Source organism: Geotrypetes seraphini, chromosome 3, assembly GCF_902459505.1.
Source record: "Geotrypetes seraphini chromosome 3, aGeoSer1.1, whole genome shotgun sequence".
Lineage (NCBI taxonomy): Eukaryota > Metazoa > Chordata > Amphibia > Gymnophiona > Dermophiidae > Geotrypetes > Geotrypetes seraphini.
In genome coordinates this window covers 210939015-210960096 of record NC_047086.1, presented here as the reverse complement: position 1 = coordinate 210960096, position 21082 = coordinate 210939015, and the positions used below count along the sequence as shown (strand labels likewise).

At 47.4% G+C, this 21082-nt stretch overlaps 1 protein-coding gene across 4 annotated transcripts in view; it reads right to left on the bottom strand.

Moving 5' to 3' along the window:
• Positions 1–21082, bottom strand: part of DCTN2 (dynactin subunit 2) — a 133454-nt gene that overhangs the window by 88005 nt on the left and 24367 nt on the right. For 2 of the 4 annotated variants that reach the window (XM_033937476.1, XM_033937477.1), the window contains exon 3: positions 7357–7365. The exons of the other annotated variants lie outside the window; for them this stretch is intronic. In XM_033937476.1, coding sequence (XP_033793367.1) covers positions 7357–7365 — 9 coding nt within the window. The remainder of the gene's footprint in view (positions 1–7356; positions 7366–21082) is intronic. 4 annotated transcript variants of the gene reach the window in all.

Here is a 21082-nt window from a genome sequence, read left to right as displayed (position 1 = left end):
GATTTACCCCTACTGGGTGGATATTGACCTGGTGCGCTCCCCACTCCTTTCTCTCTTTATTGCACGTAGCGCCACGGAACGTTTTGGGGGCTAGTCCTCAGTTTCAATTTTTGTACCCCTTGCGCCTGGCATGGAGGTGGTGGAGACGGAGACAGCAGCGTTCCCCTCGGGCCTCTCCTTTTCTTCCTCTGGTGGGGAATGTTGACTTTACTCCGGGAATGGGTATAACAGGGTTCCAATTGTGGGAGACCTGGGGCTGTGTCAGTCTGCGGCATCTTTCTGAGGGGGCATGGGAGTTTTCCCCCACCTTTGCTCAGCTTCAGTCCAAATGGGAGCTCCCTGCTACTCAGTTTTGGGTTTATTTACAGGCACAACATTACTATTCTTCCCTAGTATGCCAGTGAAGGGAGAAGTGGTCCATGGGTAGTTTAGATGCACAATTGGTGCTGATACCCTCGCAGATGAATCAGTTGGCCACATGGTACAGGGCCCTTAAATTTGCCCCTATAGCGCCACATTTAGAGAGGGTGGCTGGCCTGTGGTCCAAGGATCTGGCTGTTGACTACAACAGGGCCCAATTTTTGGATCTTTTTGCTAATATTTCTCTTCTGGTGGGGTCTACCGACCTTAGAAAAATGCAATTCAAAATCCTACATTGTGCTTATATCTCAAGAGCTTGGGGTAAAGCTCATGTGGCTGTCTGGCTTCGAGTCCTCCCCTTTCTCGATGACCTGATTGGGAGGCAAGTGCCCCGGGATTATGGCCTGTTATTGTTGGGGGTTCAGAGGGAGCTCCTTCGCAGGGGCTTTGCTCTTCCACACCGGAAGTTTCTCTACACAGCGCTTTTGCTGATGGACCCGATGCCTGCTTCCTTTCCCCAATGGCTACGGAGGATGCAAGAAGCTGCTTCCTTGTGGAGAGCGTTCCTACTAGCGGGGGAAACGGTTGTTTCTGCTGTCCAACTATGATCCTGCTTTCCTGGCTCTTAGGAGATTGCAGTTGTGCTTCTACTCTCAAGCCAGTATGAATGGTGTGGGTATGGTTAGAGTGTGCATAGGGATATGTATGGGGTTCATTTGCTGTGGTTAATACGGTATGTTTTGATGGCGGTTGTCGGTTGGTGTGGTTGTGCAGGTGTGTAGGTCAGGGGGGTCAAACCATAATAAACGGTTATTTCAGCCATGGTTAGTTCTCCCGGAGGGGGCTTCTTCGGAGCTTTAGTTTTCTCTCTCGATTGTGGGGACTATGCTTGATCATGGCTCTGCTGAAGCACTTTTGGATTGTGTGTGATATGCAATCGCTGGTATCTCACTTCTGTTTTCAGGTTGTTTCTGTCTATTGCCCTTCTTGGACTGCTGTACAGTTCTGGACTTATTGATCACTCTGGCAATGTAGTTTATGTTTTCTTGTTTTGCTGTTGGCTACTTTATCAATAAAAATTATTTATAAAAAAAAGTTTATAATCTGAAAATGAAAAAAAAAAAAAAAAGAAGAAAAAAACAGACTCCACTGACTCTCAAAGCAATATGCCTTGCTTGAATTAGGAGGCAAGGCTTACTGCTGAGGCACCTCTAAAAAAAATGGGGGGAGGTGGAAGAAATGGGGGGAGGGACCCAGCATGAGATCCACCGGATTTGACACACCCGAGGTTGGACAGACCCCCAAACAGGGCGCACCCAAGCTCAATCTGGCCTAAAAACAGGGACCAGGATCCCTAAACAAATTCCAACAGCCCTACCAAGGAAGATGGGTGCAGCTCCTCACACCTGCTGAGACTGAAAAATGACTGATAGGAATAGGGAAAGGTACCTCTTATGTACTGTTCCATAGTTTTGTTTCAGTCGCCACCTGCTGATCATGATGAGATATATACCCATTCGTAAGGACTATACCAGTCTACCAGGCGCTACAGAAGTTGACATTTTGCACTAAGCCACAGATTATTGTCACAACTATAACATGGCAGTAATCTGCATGCTCATTAGTTTGAGCATGTAACAGTTAATGCTTTATCCTAAGTTTGAAGTAGAGTGAGGACTCTTGCAAGCTTTTGAGCATCAGCTCCTAAGAAAAGACCCAAGGGACAAGTCTATAACAAAAATCCCTCTTGCTAATCTATAGAGAACTATTATGTCTCTCAAATTCCTTTAAGATTTCACTGAATTTATTTCTGGGACTTGTCTCCAGTTTGATTGTTTGTGTTGGTAGACTTTAATCTTCCTCAGTACTCTGCTTGGAGAAATGATGAAAAAATATTTTTCCAGTTAACGGAAGGCTTACAATTTTCTCAAGTTCTTTCATCTGCTACGAATCAGGGTCCTCATGTTTAGACTTCATATTTATCCCTAAGTGAACAGTAACATAGCCACAGTTTGGCCAGATCCCAACAAGCAGTGGCACACTTGCTGTGGCTGGTACAGATCCCTAACCCTACCAGTTGAAGACTCCAGGCATCTCTCTTTCCCTTTCCCAACTCCCCACCAAACCAGTCTCAATCCCTATGTACCTTTTAAAACTTCTTTTCTATTCTGGAGATCACTGGGAATCACATAAGCTGTTCATGCCAACCCCACAGCCTTCCCTTGGGTGATTCTTCCCGCTTCCACAGAGGCTGTTGGGCTGATGTAAGCAGCTTGTATGACTCCCAGGGACTTCAAGAAGAGAAACATAGAAACATGATGGCAGTTAAAGGACAAATGGTCCATCCAGTCGAGTCTGTCCATCCACAGCAATCATTAGCGCCTCCTCTCCCTAAGTGATCCCACATTTTCTTGAATTCAGACATGCATCTACCACCCTTTCTAAAGTATTTCCTCAGATTACTCTTGAGCGTATCACCTCTTAACTTCATCCTATGCCCTCATCAAATGAAACACTCACCTCATATGTATTTATGCCACATGGGTATTTAAACATCTCTATCATATCTCCCCTCTCCCACCTTTCCTCCAAAGTGTACGTATTGGAATCTTTAAGTATGTCCCCAAATACCTTATGACGAAGACCACCGACCATTTTAGTAGTCCTCCTCTGGACAGACTCCATCCTGTTTATATCTTTTAGAAGGTGTGGTCTCCAGAATTGTACACAATATTCTACATGAGGTCTCACCAGAGTCTTTTACAGGGGGCATCAATACCTCCTTTTTTCTATGGGCCATATCTCTCCCTTTGCACTCTAGCATCCATCTAGCTTTTTCAAAACATTTGGCCACCTTAAGATCATCACATACTATCACACCCAAGTACCACTCCTCTTTCATGCACAAAAGTTCTTCACCCCCTAAACTGTACCGTTCCCTCAGATTTCTACAGCCCACATGTATGACCTTGCATTTCTTAGCATTAAATATTAGCTGCCAAATTTCAGTCGATTCTTCAAGCTTCACTAAGTCCTTCCTCATGTTATTTACACCATCAAGGGTGTGTACTCTATTGCAGATTTTGGTATCACCTGCAAAGAGGCAAATCTTAGCTGACAGCCGTTCTGCAATATTGCTTACAAAAAATCTTAAAAGAACACACAAAAGAGCCAAACATTGAGGCACTCCACTGGTAGCATCCATTTCCTTAGAGCAATCTTCATTGACCTATCCTCTGCCTTCCACTCAACCAATTCTTGACCCAGTCTGTCACTTTTGGGCCCACACCAAAGGCACTCAGTTTATTTATTAAATGCCTTTGTGGAACACTGTCAAAGGCTTGGCTAAAATCTAAATATACCCCATCTTGCGCACTTCCTCTATCAAATTCTCTGGTCACCCAGTCAAAGAAATTGATCAGAGAAGTTTTAAAAAAGTGCACCGAGTGGTAGGGGGAGAGAAAGAGATGCTGGTTTGCATCAGAGGAGTAGAGATCCCAGAGAATGGTTGGAGAAGGATCTAAAGAAAACATTTTGTACCTACCCACTTTGGGCTCAGGTCTATCCAAAACTGACCATCTGGCAAATAAGATGGGCTAGATCAGAATTCCATTTTCCCAGTCAGACCGCTTTTCGGTAGTGAGCCAACTGCCTATGGGGGGGGTGAAGACTGGGGAAGTGTTCAAGCAAAGAAGTTGAGACACTTGCTTGTTTACAACCAAATATGGTAGATTGATAATTTTTTTCTTTAGATGATCAGGTAAACCAGTATAATAACACAATAATAAGATGGCAGAACATGCATCTTATTATTGCATCTATGTCAAACACATCTATGTCTATCTTATTATTGCATCTATATCCAATGTTCCCTCTAAGCTGCATAGCAGCACACCTTATAGGAGGAGGCTGCGCAGCCAGTGGAGTCAGGACCAACAGCTCCTTCACTTGCTGCTTTCCTGAAACAGACCAACAGCTGGACCTTCCCATACAACCTATGATTGCTGGCCTGCCCTTTCCGATGTCGCTTCTTCTTCCAGGGCAGAGCTAGCAGCCACAGATATGTACATGTACAGGACTGTCCCGCAGCTGATTTGCTTCACTTGAGCACTGCAGGATGCTAGAGGGCAGACGCTGGTGGATGGAAGAGAGGGAACAGACACTGGTGGAAGTGGGATGGAAGAGAGGTAACAGATACCGGTGGAAGCGGAATGGGAGAAGGGGAGGGGGCAGAACCTAGTGGACGTGGGGTGGGAGAGAAGAAGGGCAGATTTTGTATAGAAGTGGGAAGGATTTTAGAGAGATCAGGAGAAAGAGAAGGCAGGTGTTGGGGGTGGGATAGAGAGAAGAAAGAGACAAGGGAACGGAGTCGTGAAAGGAGAGATGCTGGATGGAAGGTGAGGTGAAGAAAGGGAGGCAACATGTGTCCCTCTCTCTCTTGCTGTCATCTCTCTCATTCCCTCCCTTGCTGCAAAGGGAGTGGGGAAAGAGAGAGGGATCCAGGTGCATCTCTCTCATCCTCTCTACTGCCACATCCATTTCTCCCTCTCTTATCCCCTGGACCATGTGCAGCATCTTTCGTCCCTTCTTACCAACCCCATACCCAATATTTCTTTCTTTCTTTCTTTCTATCACCCCTCTCCAGCACCATGCCACATCACTCCTTCCATTCCCTCCACAACCATGTCTAACATTCTTCCCTCTTGCATCCCTTTCAATCTATCCCATTGTTTCCTCTCCACCACCATATCTAACATTTCTCCCTCTCATCTTTCTCTTCCCCATGCATCTCTACCTCACTTCTCTCCCTCCCTATGCCCAGTAATTCTCTGCTTTCTTCCATTTCCCATGTGCACCATTTCTCTTTCCCTCTCACTCACACACACCCAACAATTCTCACCTTCTATTCCCTCCCCTACCTCAGCATCTCTTTCCCTCCCTATGTCCCAAGTTTGTGCCCCTGTCCTCTCTCCGTTCCAAGTTCATGCCCTCCCTTCTTTCTGTGTCCAAACACACTCCCTCCCTTTTGTGTCCCAAGTTTGTGCCCCCTCCTTCCTTCCAGCCTTTGTCCCAAGTTTGTGCCCCTCCCGTATTCCAATGCATGTGCTAGCTTGCTCTCTTCCTCCCTCCTTTCTGTGGCCCAACTATTTCCATGCCCCCCTCCCACAAGACTGTACTGGAGCTGTCCAGGTTGGCCGCCTCCTTCATACCTTCCAGCTGCACTTACTTCTTGGCAGGGCCATGGTTCTTGCACGCAGCTGACCTGGAAGCCTTCCCTCTGAGGTCAGCTCCGATGTTGGAGGAAAGGTTTCCAGATTGCCTGCAGACAGCGTAATGGGAGCGCTGCAAGCTGCTTTGTGGAGGGGTCAAGTGCGGCTGGAGAACAGGAAAAGGAAGCGCACTACTGAGGCAACATTCAAGCCCCTTGAGGTGCTTCCATCCCCATGACCCGGGGGGGGGGGGGGAGGGTGATCACCATGGGTACCGTGGGATTCTCATCATCCCTGTTCAGTTTTCTAGTCTGGACCTCAACCATAGGTAGTTAACTGTTTTCCATGGCACAGCTGATTACATCTGAAAGCACATCAACTGAGAAATGCTGTTTTATGCTAACTTAGCATGCAGAGGTGGAAACACACTCATTTCAATTCCATTGACCAACTAAGGTAGGGCATCCAACCCAGGTTTACATTCCCAAATGAATGTGCATGAGATCTATTTGCATACAATGGAAGCAGTGCATGCAAACAGATCTCATGCAAATTCATTGGGGAAATCCTAAAAACCTGACTGGATTGTGGCCCTCAAGGACTGATGTAGGACAACCCTGATCTAAGGGCTATAAAAGATTTGTTACCTCTCTTTTTTACCACTTACTTTTGGTGTTCTCTTCAAAGGCAGTGAAAACAACAAATATTTTTAGTGTGATACTATAGCCATCTCTCTGACTCCCCCACTCCCATAACTTGAAAAGGAGCAAATTTCATTTGTTTCAATAGACAAGTGGCTTCCTTTTTAAAATGTTCTTGGCTTGGTAGTTTCTTCCTGCTCCTTTTGGGATTCAAACTCAGTTGGGACCTGCCATACTTTGTGCTAAAGGTATTACACGTTTTTATTTGTTAGCTGGTGGGGGGGGGTTAGTCTTCCCACTCCACCTTTTATCTCTATTCACTTTTAGCCTAGTCATCCTGGCAATAGTACTTAAGCTGAGAAGTCTTGAGGATGGTTCCCTAGAAAACCCAATCTCTATCTACTCTAGAGCCAAACATCAAGTGCTGCTCTTGAGCTATGGCTGAAATACCCTTTCACAGGACCCAGGAGGCAGAGCAGAGTTCAAGAATGAAATCTTCATCTGGTGCACTGCCCCTGGACCTGTTATTCAAGTTCATGCTTATTTCATATACAGTGAGCACCCCCACCCCATCGAAATTTAATGTGCTGGATGTCAAATGTAAAAGCCCCCATACTTTGGCATATCTCAGCCTTTGGCCCACTTAATAAACCATAGGAAAAAACCCAAGATTTAGAAATAATTTGCTGCTTATTAACCCTTTATTTGGCATTATTGCTCAGAAGCAACATATGTCTTCTATGGCTCTTATGGGAGATCTGCATCTCCAAATTCCTGTTACTTGGCACTGTTGCTCTCGTTCAACATCAAGTTACAAAAAGCAGCCGTTTCACTATCTGCCAATTAAAGGGTTAAAGTGATTGTAACAGAATTTGATACTTACTCAAATTGTTTCATATAGAGAATCAGAATGAGACAATATACAGTGCCTCACAAAATCAAAAGAATTTTCAAATCTCAAACAAGTAATATTTTAAAAAAGGATTCCACACAAATCTTTTTAATTCCATGTCAAAATTTAGCAAAAAGGCATCATTGGAATTCAGACAATTAGTTAATAGTAATAAGTTCAGCTGCGTAATTCTTTTGCATGCAAAAAATAAAGGGAAACACATGCAAAATAAAGAGCATTAAAATGGTCTTACTTGTGCAAACTAGTGTCCAGGCAAGGTGATGAAAAGGTGGGGTAAAGCATTTAGAAAACTCTGATAAGTTGAAGCACGCACAACAGTTAATAAACAGACAGAGGCAGAATTAGATAAGAGCTTCCGTTTGTACAAAATCATGATGGCAGCTGCCCAGCTAACCCAGTGCAACTTGATCACCTAACAAAAATTCCAGTGTCATCACATCTGGATTGTGCTATACCTTCCACAATTATGATAGGCCATTCCAGTACAGCACAGTTACTTACCGTAACAGGTGTTATCCAGGGACAGCAGGCAGATATTCTTAACGCATGAATGACGTCACCGACAGAGCCCCGGTACGGACCTTTTTAACTAGAAAGTTCTAGTTGGCCGCACCGCGCATGCGCGAGTGCCTTCCCGCCCGACGGAGGAGAGTGTGGTCCCCAGTTAAGATAAGCCAGCTAAGATGCCAACCCGGGGAGGAGGGTGGGACATAAGAATATCTGCCTGCTGTCCCTGGATAGCACCTGTTACGGTAAGTAACTGTGCTTTATCCCAGGACAAGCAGGCAGCATATTCTTAACGCATGGGTGACCTCCAAGCTAACAGAGAGGGAGGAGGGATGGTTGGCCATTAGGAAAATAAATTTTGTAACACAGATTGGCCGAAGCGTCCATCCCGTCTGGAGAAGGCATCCAGACAGTAGTGAGTAGTGAACGTGTGAACTGAGGACCAAGTGGCAGCCTTGCAGATTTCCTTGATGGGCGTGGAACGGAGGAAAGCCACAGAAGCAGCCATAGCTCTGACCCTGTGGGCCGTGACAGCACCTTCCAGTGAGAGACCGGCCCGAGCATAACAGAATGCAATACAGGCAGCAAGCCAGTTGGAAAGCGTCCGTTTAGAGACAGGACGACCTAGACGGTTAGGATCGAAGGTCAGAAAGAGCTGAGGGGACGAGCGGTGAGCCCTGGTACGGTCAAGGTAGTATGCAAGGGCACGCTTACAATCCAGCGTGTGCAACGCCTGTTCCCCAGGATGAGAATGGGGTTTAGGGAAAAAGACAGGCAACACAATGGACTGGTTGAGGTGAAAAGCCGAGACCACCTTGGGAAGGAATTTAGGATGGGTACGCAGAACCACCTTGTCATGGTGAAAAACAGTGAACGGTGGATCGGCGACCAGTGCATGCATCTCACTAACCCTCCTGGCAGAGGTGATGGCAATGAGGAAAAGCACCTTCCATGTTAGAAGTTTGAGCGAAGTTGTGGCAAGAGGCTCAAAAGGGGGTTTCATGAGGGCTGATAAAACCACATTCAGGTCCCAGACGACAGGAGGAGGCTTCAGAGGTGGTTTGACATTGAAGAGGCCTCTCATGAACCGGGAAACCAGTGGATGAGCCGTGAGAGATTTTCCGAGGATAGGCTCATGAAACGCAGTGATGGCACTGAGATGGACTCTGATTGAAGTAGACTTGAGGCCAGCGTCGGACAGAGAGAGCAAATAGTCCAGTACAGTTTCCACCGCTAATGAGGTGGGATCGTGATGATGCAGTAGACACCAAGAGGAGAACCTGGTCCACTTCTGATGGTAACATTGGAGGGTGGCCGGTTTCCTGGAGGCATCCAAAATGCAACGGACAGGCTGAGACAGATTCTCTGGAGAGGTCAGCCCGAGAGAAACCAAGCTGTCAGGTGGAGCGAAGACAGATTGGGATGCAGTAGAGACTGACGTTGCTGCGTAAGTAGAGTAGGAAACACAGGAAGAGGAATGGGCTCCCTGGAGCTGAGCTGAAGCAGGAGGGAGAACCAGTGTTGGCGAGGCCACCGAGGAGCGATGAGAATCATGGTGGCCCTGTCCCTGCGGAGTTTGGATAACATCCGCAACATCAGAGGTAGTGGAGGAAAGGCATAGAGGAACCGATCCGTCCAGTCGAGCAGGAATGCATCTGGGGTCAGACGATGAGGAGAGAAGAGTCTGGAACAGAACTGGGGTAGCTGATGGTTGTGAGGTGCTGCAAAGAGGTCCATCTGCGGAGTGCCCCAGTGAGCAAAGATGGAGTGGAGTGTTGAAGGGTCCAGAGTCCACTCGTGAGGTTGAAGGATGCGGCTGAGATTGTCGGCCAGGGAGTTCTGTTCGCCCTGGATATAGACAGCCTTGAGGAAGAGATTGCGGGCCGTGGCCCAGGTCCAGATGCTGAGAGCCTCCTGACAAAGGAGGCGATATCCAGTGCCGCCTTGCTTGTTTATGTAGTACATGGCGACTTGATTGTCTGTGCACAGGAGAAGGACCTGAGGGCAGAGAAGGTGCTGGAAGGCCTTGAGAGCATAGAACATGGCTCTGAGTTCTAGGAAATTGATGTGATGTTGACGCTCCTGAGGGGTCCAGAGTCCCTGGGTGCGTAGATCTCCCAGGTGAGCTCCCACGCATAGGGGGAGGCATCCGTGGTTATGATCATGGAGTGAGGGGGTAGATGAAAGAGTAGACCCCTGGAAAGATTTGAGGAGTTCAACCACCATTGAAGAGATTGCTGAAGAGATGATGTCACAGAGATGGGATGAGAAAGAAGATCCGTGGTCTGTGACCATTGGTTGGCAAGAGTCCATTGAGGTGTCCTGAGGAGGAGTCGTGCCAGAGGAAGTGCATGGACCGTCGAGGCCATGTGGCCCAGGAGGACCATCAGCTGTCGGGCAGGAATGGAGTGATGAAGGAGCACCTGACGACAGAGGTGGAGCAGGGTCCGTTGACGGTCGGAGGGGAGAAACGCCCTCATTAGTGTGGTGTCGAGAACTGCTCCAATGAACTGAAGTCGCTGTGTGGGAAGCAGATGCGACTTGGGGTAGTTGATCTTGAACCCCAGGAGATGGAGGAAAGAGATGGTGTGATGAGTGGCTTGTAGCACAAGTGGAGACGTAGGTGCTTTCACCAACCAATCGTCCAAGTAGGGGAACACCTGGAGGTTGTGAGACCTGAGGAAGGCCGCCACCACAATAAGGCACTTGGTGAACACCCTGGGCGATGAAGCGAGGCCAAAAGGTAGCACTTTGTACTGATAGTGACGGTGCTATATCTGAAACCGTAGGTAGCGATGTGAAGTCGGATTGATTGGGATGCGAGTGTAGGCCTCTTTGAGGTCCAGGGAACATAGCCAGTCGTGTTGAGAGAGAAGAGGGTAAAGCGTGGCAAGGGAGAGCATTCTGAACTTCTCCTTGACCAGACACTTGTTGAGGTCCCTGAGATCGAGGATGGGACGAAGGTCTCCTGTCTTCTTGGGAACCAGGAAGTAGCGGGAGTAGAATCCCTGACCCCTTTGGTCCGGAGGCACCTCTTCGATAGCATTGAGAAGAAGGAGGGATTGGACCTCCCTCAGGAGGAGGGGGGTTTGGGAGGAGTGAGAAGCAGACTCTACGGGAGGATTGTCTGGTGGAAGAGTCTGGAAGTTGAGAGAGTAGCCGTGGCGAATGATGTTGAGGACCCATTGGTCTGATGTGATGACCTCCCAACAGCTGAGGAAGATTTGGAGGCGACCTCCGATAGGCTGAGGAAGAGGCAATGATGATGGGAGACTGGCTATGCCCTGGAGGAAAAAGTCAAAAGGGCTGAGATGGTTTTGACGGAGGGAGAGGCTTGGCAGGTTGGTGAGACTGTGAGCGAGCCTGAGATTGATGCTGTTGACGAGGTCGGCGAGGCTGCTGTTGAGGCGGGTTGAGAGGTCTGGCCGAGAACCTGCGCTGGTATGAAGACTGCTGTCTGTAGGTGCGAGCAGGAGGAGTCTTCTTTTTAGGTTTAATCAGAGTGTCCCACCTGGTCTCATGTGCTGAGAGTTTCTGGGTTGTTGAGTCCAGGGACTCTCCGAAGAGTTCATCACCCAGACAAGGTGCGTTAGCCAGGCGGTCCTGGTGGTTAATGTCCAGGTCAGAGACTCTCAGCCATGCCAAACGTCGCATGGCCACCGCCATGGCAGATGCGCGAGAGGTCAGCTCAAATGAGTCATAGATGGAGCGAACCATGAATTTCCTGAGTTGGAGGAGGCTGGAAATATGTTGCTGGAAAAGAGGGACCTTATGTTCAGGAAGGTATTTCTGTAAGGAGGAGAGCTGTTGCACCAGATGCTTCATGTAGAAGGAGAAGTGGAAGGTGTAGTTGTTGGCTCTATTGGCTAACATGGCATTTTGGAAAAGGCGCTTACCAAATTTATCCATGGTTTTTCCCTCTCTGCCAGGAGGGGTGGAGGCATATACACTGGAACCCTGAGATTTTTTCAAAGTAGATTCCACCAGGAGGGACTCGTGGGGCAATTGAGGTTTATCAAACCCTGGGATTGGAATAACCCGGTACAAGCTATCCAATTTATGAGGGGCTCCAGGAACCGTGAGGGGAGCTTCCCAGTTTTTATAGAAAGTTTCCCGTAAGATGTCGTGGACGGGCAACTTCAGAAATTCTTTGGGAGGTTGCTCAAAGTCTAGGGCATTGAGGAAAACCTGAGACTTTTTAGAGTCGGACTCTAAGGAAATGGAAAGAGCTGCTGACATCTCCCTAAGGAATTTGGAGAAAGAGGATTGCTCTGGTTTGGAGATGGTGTCGGTCATGGAGGGTTCTTCGTCGGTTGACGAAGCGTCCTCCTCGGTACCGTGAGGGGAGTCTTCCCACAAATCTGGGTCCCTAATGTCGGGGTGTGTACGTTTGGACATCGGTGTGGAGGGCTCGGCATGGCGGGTCTTTGAAAGAGATTTGCCTGAGCGCACCGAGGCGGTACTGGGTGAGGAAGACCGATGTCTTTCCTGGGACCGGACAGGGTCGGCAGCATCACGGGTATGTACTGTAGGTGTTTCTGCCAAGAGCACCGGCATGGAAGTATTAATCGGTACCGAGGGGGTCGACACCGATGGGACAGTGTGAGGCTCGGACCGGCCCCATACCGGAAGGTGCGGTGCCAGCAATAGTTGTTGGAGCTGTTGTTGCAGCTGCTCCTGTAACTGTGTTTGGAGTATGGCCGTGATGCGGTCGTCCAGGGGAGGCACCAGTACCGCTTTTTTCTTCTTCGGTACCATAGGTGCCGCTCTACGCTCCGGCAATGAGGAGGCCAATGATGAGGCACTCACCGAGATCGGAGCGGAGCGTTTGCGGGGCCGGTGCGGTGCCAGGAGGGCCGGTGTTGCAACCGTGGCAGGAGGGCGCTCAAGGGAAGTGGGAGGCTTCTTAGCCGGCTTACCTGGGCCCAACGACCCCGAGGAAGGGTCCGGTGGTGTTGATGTCGTCGGTGCCGACTTTTGTGGTGCCGTCGACATCGCAGCCGGTTCCATGGCAGATCCAGTACCAAACAAAATATTTTGCTGGATCTGCCGATTTTTCAAAGTACGCTTTTTAAGTGTAGCACAGCGGGTGTAGGTGTCAGCCCGATGCTCTGGACCCAAGCACTGGAGGCACCAATTGTGTGGGTCGGTGAGGGAGATCGGGCGTGCACACCGCTGGCAATTCTTAAAACCCAGTTGAGGGGGCATGAATGGAAACACAGCCTCCGCAAAATCGAACCCGGAAGCCTGTATGGTGGCAACAGGTCCCGCCGGGGCCGGCCTGAAAAAATAAGGAAAACTCGACGAGTTTTTTTTTTTTTGAAAACAAAAATAAAGGGAATCCGATAAGAAAAAAGGAAAAAAAGTGAAAAAATACGCGAGCGGGAAGGCAAAAAGTAGTTTTTCAACGGCCGTTGAAAACACATGCGTCTTCTTCGCTCCGCGGAAACGAAGAAACTGGGGACCACGCTCTCCTCCGTCGGGCGGGAAGGCACTCGCGCATGCGCGGTGCGGCCAACTAGAACTTTCTAGTTAAAAAGGTCCGTACCGGGGCTCCGTCGGTGACGTCACCCATGCGTTAAGAATATGCTGCCTGCTTGTCCTGGGATAAAATAAGCTATAAAGTAGCACTGGCATCAACAGCTTATTTTTCTATATTCAGACAATGATGCTATTAGTATGAGCAGCATGCCACTCTGGTGTGAGCTGGGATTTGCTGCTAGAGCTAGTAAATGCTAAAATACCACACAGGAGTTTTGACTATGTATGGGGTGGGGTTAGGGTTGTCCAGAAAAACCTAAAGTTGGAAAAACTGCGCAAATTGAATTGTCTCATGAATTTGATTGTGCTTGATCAGAAAATAATTTTTAAGGGGGGAAGCGACGTCACGAGCATGGTCAGTTGCCTCTGAATAAAGCTCCGTCGGAGCCACGCTGATTATCAGCTAAATGGCCCCAATTAAGCACCACAGTGCCACCAACCGAACATGGAGAGGTTTGCCCGGGCTGGTATAGTAGAAACTGGAGTCCTTCTGCTTTACTGAAAGCAAAGCAGGGCCGTCAAAAAAGAAGGCCTCCAGCCCCCCACACATGAAGCACATGGCAGGGGCTGTGGAATAGCTGAGCGTGTCTCCTCCAACCCCTGAGACAGCTACGAGTGGCGCTCCGTAGGATCCCAGCGCCACCTCTGCCTCCATAATTCAGCTTCTGTTGGACATAAATCCAAGATGTCCACCCTGCAACTCAAGCAGTAAACAATATGCGGAGGGATTTGGTGGAGCTCACCTGCCACCAAGACAATGTGGAAAAATGCCTGGATGGGTATGGAGAAGATTTAGTGGACATGAAACAAGAACTGGAAAGGACAGCATGAGTTGTGGGATAAGCTTGAAGACCTGGAAAATTGTACCAGGCAGTGCAATCTGCGCATTAGAGGGATGCTGGAGAAGACGCAATATCAGGACATCAGGCGGGTGGGCTCAGGATGTCTGCGCTGATCTTCTGGCACTAGAAAGGGGCGCAGAGAGATCCACACCAGATATAAGCACAGGAAGGGTGCACGAGCCTTAAGATGCCCAGCAAACAATCGCCTACAAGATACTGTGATCTGCCTCACCAGTTTTAGGTTGAAAAAAATCTTTCATGCTGCATGCAAGAGAAAAGATTATGTTTGGCAGGGACACAGAGTGGATATTTTTTCAAGATGTGCCTTCAATGACCCTACATACGCAGGGATACAAGACCTATTACCCAATATTTACGTGCGGAGGGCCTTCGCTACCGCTGGCTCTTCCCGTTTGCGCTGGCAATGGGAGCGGTGACAAAGACAGTGAGAACCGCCAAAGAGACCTGGAGAGCGTTGACAGTCATGGAGGCACCGAATATCCCCAGGGAGGCTTGCAGTACATCGGATCAGTACAATTACAGAGGCACTTGCTGGTCGATGGGGGTGCTAGCGGGTAATGTGCCAACAACCAAGGAGAGAGCATGACCCCCTTGAACATTTATCTGCTGGACTGTCAAGTGTTGGTGTGTAGACTAAAGGATATAGTTGGCAATGTGGTTAAGGTGTGAGGAGTGTATGTGGTAGAATGTGAGTGTGGGGATGGAGGATGGATCAGGAGTGTGTAAGTGCGGTATGTTGGGGGCAAGGGGAGGGAGGGGTGGATGCCTGCCAGGAGTTGTAGCTTGTGGGTAGCAGGGGCTTGACCTGGGACTCTTCTTCTGGGGGCCTTGGGTTTGTCTCCTAAGCCTGAGGCTTGAAATAGAAAGGGGAAGGGTGGGCACTTTTTGGAAGGGGGGAAGAGGGTAAATTGGGGGTTGGGGGTAGGGTTAGGGGATGTCCCATTAGTAAAGGGTTATTTATGCTGGAGGGCCATGGGGGCTTTTGGTTTGGTTCTGGATTATTGGTGACCTGGTCAGTGGCTGGGATGATGAGGTCACCTTCCTGGAGTAGAAGGGTTCATATGCCTATTATGTATATGATCTGGCTACGGTGAAAATAATGACTTGGAAAGTAGGGGATGGGGGGATTAATTTCCCCATTAAACGATCTAAAATTTTGCAACAGTTACAGCGTCATAAGGCTGATATCACCTTTTTATAGGAGACGCAACAGTAAAATGGCGGGGAGTACCTATAGTATTTCATAAAGGGCTATACTATTTCACAAAGGGCTGGTGGATCAATTACAGATGATGGACGATCACGAGACGGGAGTTGGTGTTCTGTTGTGTGTATGCTCCTAATGTTTGTGATAAAGCTTTTTATTTTACTCTATTTACTCAATTTCTACCTTACAGTCACCTTCCTTTGTTTTGTAGGGGAAGACTTCAATGCTATTAGTGATCCCCGGGTAGACTGCACAGGGGTAGCGGGTCTGACAGTTTGGCAGGAGCTAGGGCATTTCACCATTTTAGAGCCACTTTAGATCTATAGTGGATGTATGGAGGGTGCTACATGGGGAGGAACGTGACTATACTCACCTCTCTCGAGGAACCCAATCTCGCTGTGACCCCAAATTTATTTTCATCCATATGTCAGGCGATTGGGACATATACCATTTCATACCATGCCTGAGTTTGGATACAGTGTGAAAGGGGGCACAATGAGCAGGGGAGGAGGTGCTGGGTTTTCCTTGGCCCTTTACAATGACATGCGCTATCGGGAGAAATTGTTAGAAGGAATATAAACAGCATAATTTTTCCTCTAAGGAGAACCCGGTGCTCTTCTGGGAGACAGCTAAGGTGGTGCTACGAGGAGAAATAATCAGTTATAGCAGTTATACATGGAAGGCTCAAGATAGGGAGATTTTACAACTAGATCAAATGATTTAAAAGGAAAGACGGAAATACGGGCAGACAAGTACAAGGGAACATAGGCAGAGGCTGTTAGATCTTCAAGTAGCACTGAATGAGCTCCTTCATCAGAGAGTGTAAAAGTCCCTGGTATATTATAAATACCGTTTTTATTGTTATGGTAATAAAGGGGGACTACTACAGGCCAGACTGGTGTTGGCCAAAACAGGCCCTAAAAGAGTAAAGATTATGAAGAATGCTCAGAAACATTGTGTGTCCTCAGATAATGGAATTTGAGTTGTTTTCTCAATATTACCACAAGTTGTATGGGGCCCCAGCAGATGCAGGGTTCCCGGGTTTGCTCTGTCTGTATGTACTGCAATTGCCTCATTTATGTCTGCTGCTTCTGTTGTGTTTGGTGCATAAGGATTTCACTTTCAGATGATGGTGGGTGGATGGTTTCAGATTCCTAATATCCAGGTGTATAATTATGCTTTGCCATCTGCGTCATTTGGGGGACTGACTATCCCACACACAGCAGTATACACCCACCGATATGGAGCGGGTATTTTTTCCCCCATTCTTTTTATGAATTTGTTTCATATGAAACGAGAGCGCATTAGTGCTGCCCGATTCAGGAAAAAAAAATTTGATTCAGCCTATTGAATCGATTTTTCGATTCAATTATCCTGCCCAAGTGGGTGTTTTTTCAAACATCCTGGTGGGTTTGTTTTATAGCCTCTTCACCCCCTTTGCCTTCTCCTAAGCACACTGGCGCTGTAGTGTAAACAAAATAAACAAACAAAAAAGACTTTTCCTCTCTCTCTGTTAAATCTCAGCTCAAGTTTGCAGTCTAATACCAGCTCTGGCAGGTACACGTTTCAAATCTGACATATTGTAATCACAAAACAGAAAATAAAATTATTTTTCTACCTTTTGCTGTCTGGTCATTATTCAAATCTTGTTGGTCCTAGGCTCTAGTTGTCTTCTGATAACTTGCTTGCCAGGGTCTCCCTTCTTTCTTTGTGCTAACCATCCATCTTCTATCTCTATCTTCCCCTTCCCTCCCCCGGAAGTCTGGCATCTTTCCTTTTTTTTCGTCTCCATCTACAGATCCACCTTTTCTCAACTACCCTATCATCCAGCATCTTTCACTCCTTCCCCTCCACTCCAGGGTCTACCATCTCTCCCTTTCTTTTCCAACTACCCTCCTATCCAGTATCTCTATCCCGCCTCCACACCATTCCTTGTGTTTAACTTCTCTCCTTTTCTGTTCCTTCCCTCCCTAAATCCCATTGTCCACCATCTCTCTCCCTCTCCTCTGTTTTTAGACCCATTATTTCTTCCCCCCAAAATCTGGCATCTATACGTCTCTTTGAACCCCCCTTCCCTCCCTCCCTCCGTGTACTTCTACACCAGGGCCCCCCTCCCCTGAAGGCTTGCACCACCCCCCTGAAGGCCTGTCCCGTCCCCCCGAAGGCCTACACCACCCCCCTGAAGGCCTGCACCCCAACCCTGAAGGCTTGCCTGTCCCCCCGAAGGGCTGTACCACCACCCCTAAAGGCCTGTACACCCCCTCCCCCCGGAAGGTCTGCGTGTTCCCCTTGATCTCTCGTGCATCCATTTACCTACTATCAGCAGCCTGCAGAGAAGATTGCCGGTGCTAGTGATCTTTGCAAGCTGCCATAGGTCTTCGGAGCTGTCTTCCCTCTGCCGCGGTCCCGCCCCTCCTCTGACATCAGAGGCAGGATCGCAGCAGAGGAAACAGCTCCGAAGGCCTATGGCAGCTTGCAAAGATCACTAGCACTGGTGACCTTCTCCACAGGCTGCTGATATTAGGCAAATGAATGCGCGGGAGGCCAGGAGGGAAGCCGGACACCAGTACTTCCCGACTGACCCTCCCCCTCTAAAGGAGCGGCAGCACTGCCTCTTGCTGTCAAGCTGGGGTGAGAGTCAGTCACTGAATTGGGAGGCTGATTTTTTTTTCTTTTTAAATCTAAGTGAATCGGTGAATTGATTCGAATTGTGAATCGGGCAGCACTAGAGCACACTCCTTCCCTTCTTAGGGATAGTCTCCTCCTCTGCTCGCTACAGGCTACCTGCAAATGCTGGGAGGGGATCCGGGGGTGACGGACCTCCTGCCCATCCAAGGTAATATATGGTTTGAACTGGGACAAGAGAACACAATGTTTCAGATTTGGGAAAGAAAAGGGATTCTTTATTTGTAGCATTTACTGAATGAGGAGGGTAATATACTTCCTTTTAATATTATTAAGCACAGGATGGAGGGATACATGGAATTCTCGTTTTGCCTATGGTCAGATTGCCCCATTATATGGGCTCCCTTGATAGAGCACAACTGGGTATGCATATGGGGAATAAGCTTTATGAATTTTTTGGACTTGACCAAGATGTGAGTGTGACTATCTGGATTGTATAAGGCAATCATGTTCTTCTCCCTGGTAAGGATTTTGCTAAGTGTTGCTGGGCCTGGGAGGTGGCTTTGAATGTGGAGCTGGGGACATGGGATATGTTAACTACTCTAAAGACATTGCCACATCTGATGCAGAGTGCTTAGTTTTAGGAGTGTTATTATAGAATCCTATTGCGTGCCTATTTTACCCAGAGACAATTATACTATAGTGGGGGTATACAATCTCTGCTTTATCTTAAATGTGGCCTGCTAGAGAATTCATTTGGCCATGCCTTTTGGACATGATCTACGATCAAGCACTTCTGGACGCGAGTTGGGTCTTATTTTTTTTAAATTCTTTATTTATAGCTTCCAACAATTTTACATGAAAAATAAAACTTCTTGTCAAGCAATACAGTATGAATTTGATACTAATACAAGCAAAATAAAAAGTGGTATAATTATCCCTCCTTACACCACAAATTCAGGGAGGGGGTTAGGCAGAAAAAAAAACTTGAGGCTATAACACTACACTTTACTTGCTATCTCTTTTAACACTGGGTCAACTTCAAGCCATCTTTTTCAGCTCCAGGAAGGATTTTAACTGATCAGGGAGAAAAAATACATATATAAGTTGAGCATATTTTACATTGCACTTACAAGGGTATGCTAACAAGAAGGAGGCTCCCAAAGCTATTGTTTCCTGCCTCAAAGACAAAAACCGTTTCCTTCTCTCCTGGGTGATCTTCATAACATCCATATATGCCCATACTCTTTTCCCATAGAACAAAGATTTTGAAAACCTAAAATATAACTTCATAAATGAGTCCAGGTCCTGTTGAAAAATAAAGGAAATCAGTAGTGTAGTTCTCTCTGCCACCTCGGAAATAGATTCTTCTAGGATTGCAAATATATTGTTCAAGTCCGTCTGAGGGACCTGTATCTTCTCTCCTTCCATAAGCTCTTGGGCAGACTTTTTAGGCAATGGAAGGTAGTAAATTTTATTCAATGGTGGAATATGTTCAGAGGAATAGGAAAAAATTTCCATTGCATTTTTTTTAAACATTTCATATGAAGAAATACCCAGAGTTTTAGGAAAGTTCAAAATCCTCACGTTTAACCGTCGGTTGAAATTTTCTATATTCTCTATTTTTTGGTGTAGCAAAACACTATATTTTATTGCAGCAGTCTTATAAGTTTGCAAAGAATGTACTCCATTTTGTATTTTAGTTAAAGTATTCTTAGTTTCAATATTGGTTTGTTTAGAGCGAGTTGTGTCTTATATGTCAGCGTTGTTGGGCAGGATGCTCCAAGGCACAGTATTCCAAGTTGGTATTGGGCATGCCAGCGGCGTATGGCCGTATGAATAAGGGCCATCGTTTGCTGTGCCATAAAATGTGCTTGCTTACCAGTAAAGCACAGTTACTTACTGTAACAGGTGTTATCCAGGGACAGCAGGCAGATATTCTTGACTGATGGGTGACGGCACTGACGGAGCCCCGGTACGGACAATTTTAGAGTGATTGCACTCTAAGAACTTGGAAAGTTCCAGTAGGCCGCACCGCGCACGCGCGAGTGCCTTCCCGCCCGACAGAGGCGCGCGGTCCCCAGTTAGGATAAGCCAGCTAAGAAGCCAACCTGGGGAGGAGGGTGGGACGCAAGAATATCTACCTGCTGTCCCTGGATAACACCTGTTACGGTAAGTAACTGTGCTTTATCCCAGGACAAGCAGGAAGCATATTCTTAACTGATGGGTGACCTCCAAGCTAACAAAAAGAGGGATGGAGGGAAGGTTGGCCATTAGGAAAACAAATTTTGCAAAACAGATTGGCCGAAGTGTCCATCCCGTCTGGAGAATGCATCCAGACAATAATGAGATGTAAAAGTATGAACTGAGGACCAAGTAGCAGCTTTGCAGATTTCCTCAATAGGAGTGGAACGGAGGAAAGCTACAGATGCTGCCATAGCTCGAACTCTATGGGCCGTGACAGAACCTTCCAGTGCCAGTCCGGACTGAGCATAACAAAAAGAAATGCACGCTGCAAGCCAATTTGACAACGTACGTTTAGAAACAGGATGTCCCAATTTATTCGGATCAAAGGACAGAAAGAGTTGGGGAGATGATCTGTGGGGCTTACTACGCTCTAAATAGTAAGCTAGAGCCCGCTTACAGTCCAAAGTATGCAGAGCCTGTTCTCCAGAATGAGAGTGAGGTTTCGGAAAGAAGACAGGCAGAACAATGGATTGGTTGAGATGGAATTCCGAGACAACCTTAGGGAGAAACTTTGGATGTATACGCAGAACCACCTTGTCATGATGAAAGACTGTAAAAGGTGGATCAGCAACTAGTGCATGGAGCTCACTGACCCTCCTGGCAGAGGTAAGAGCAATAAGGAAAAGTACCTTCCAAGTGAGAAACTTGAAAGGAGCGGTAGCCAAAAGTTCAAATGGAGGCTTCATTAAGGCAGAAAGAACCACATTGAGATCCCAAATTACAGGAGGGGCTCTGAGAGGTGGTTTCACATTGAAAAGACCCCGCATGAATCTGGACACCAAGGGATGAGCCGAGAGAAGTTTTCCATGAACTGGCTCATGAAAAGCAGCAATAGCAGTAAGGTGGACTCTGATGGAAGTAGACTTGAGGCCAGAGTCAGACAAAGAAAGTAGATAATCCAACAAAGTCTCCACAGCAAGGGAAGTGGGATCATGTTGATGAAGAAGACACCAGGAAGAAAACCGTGT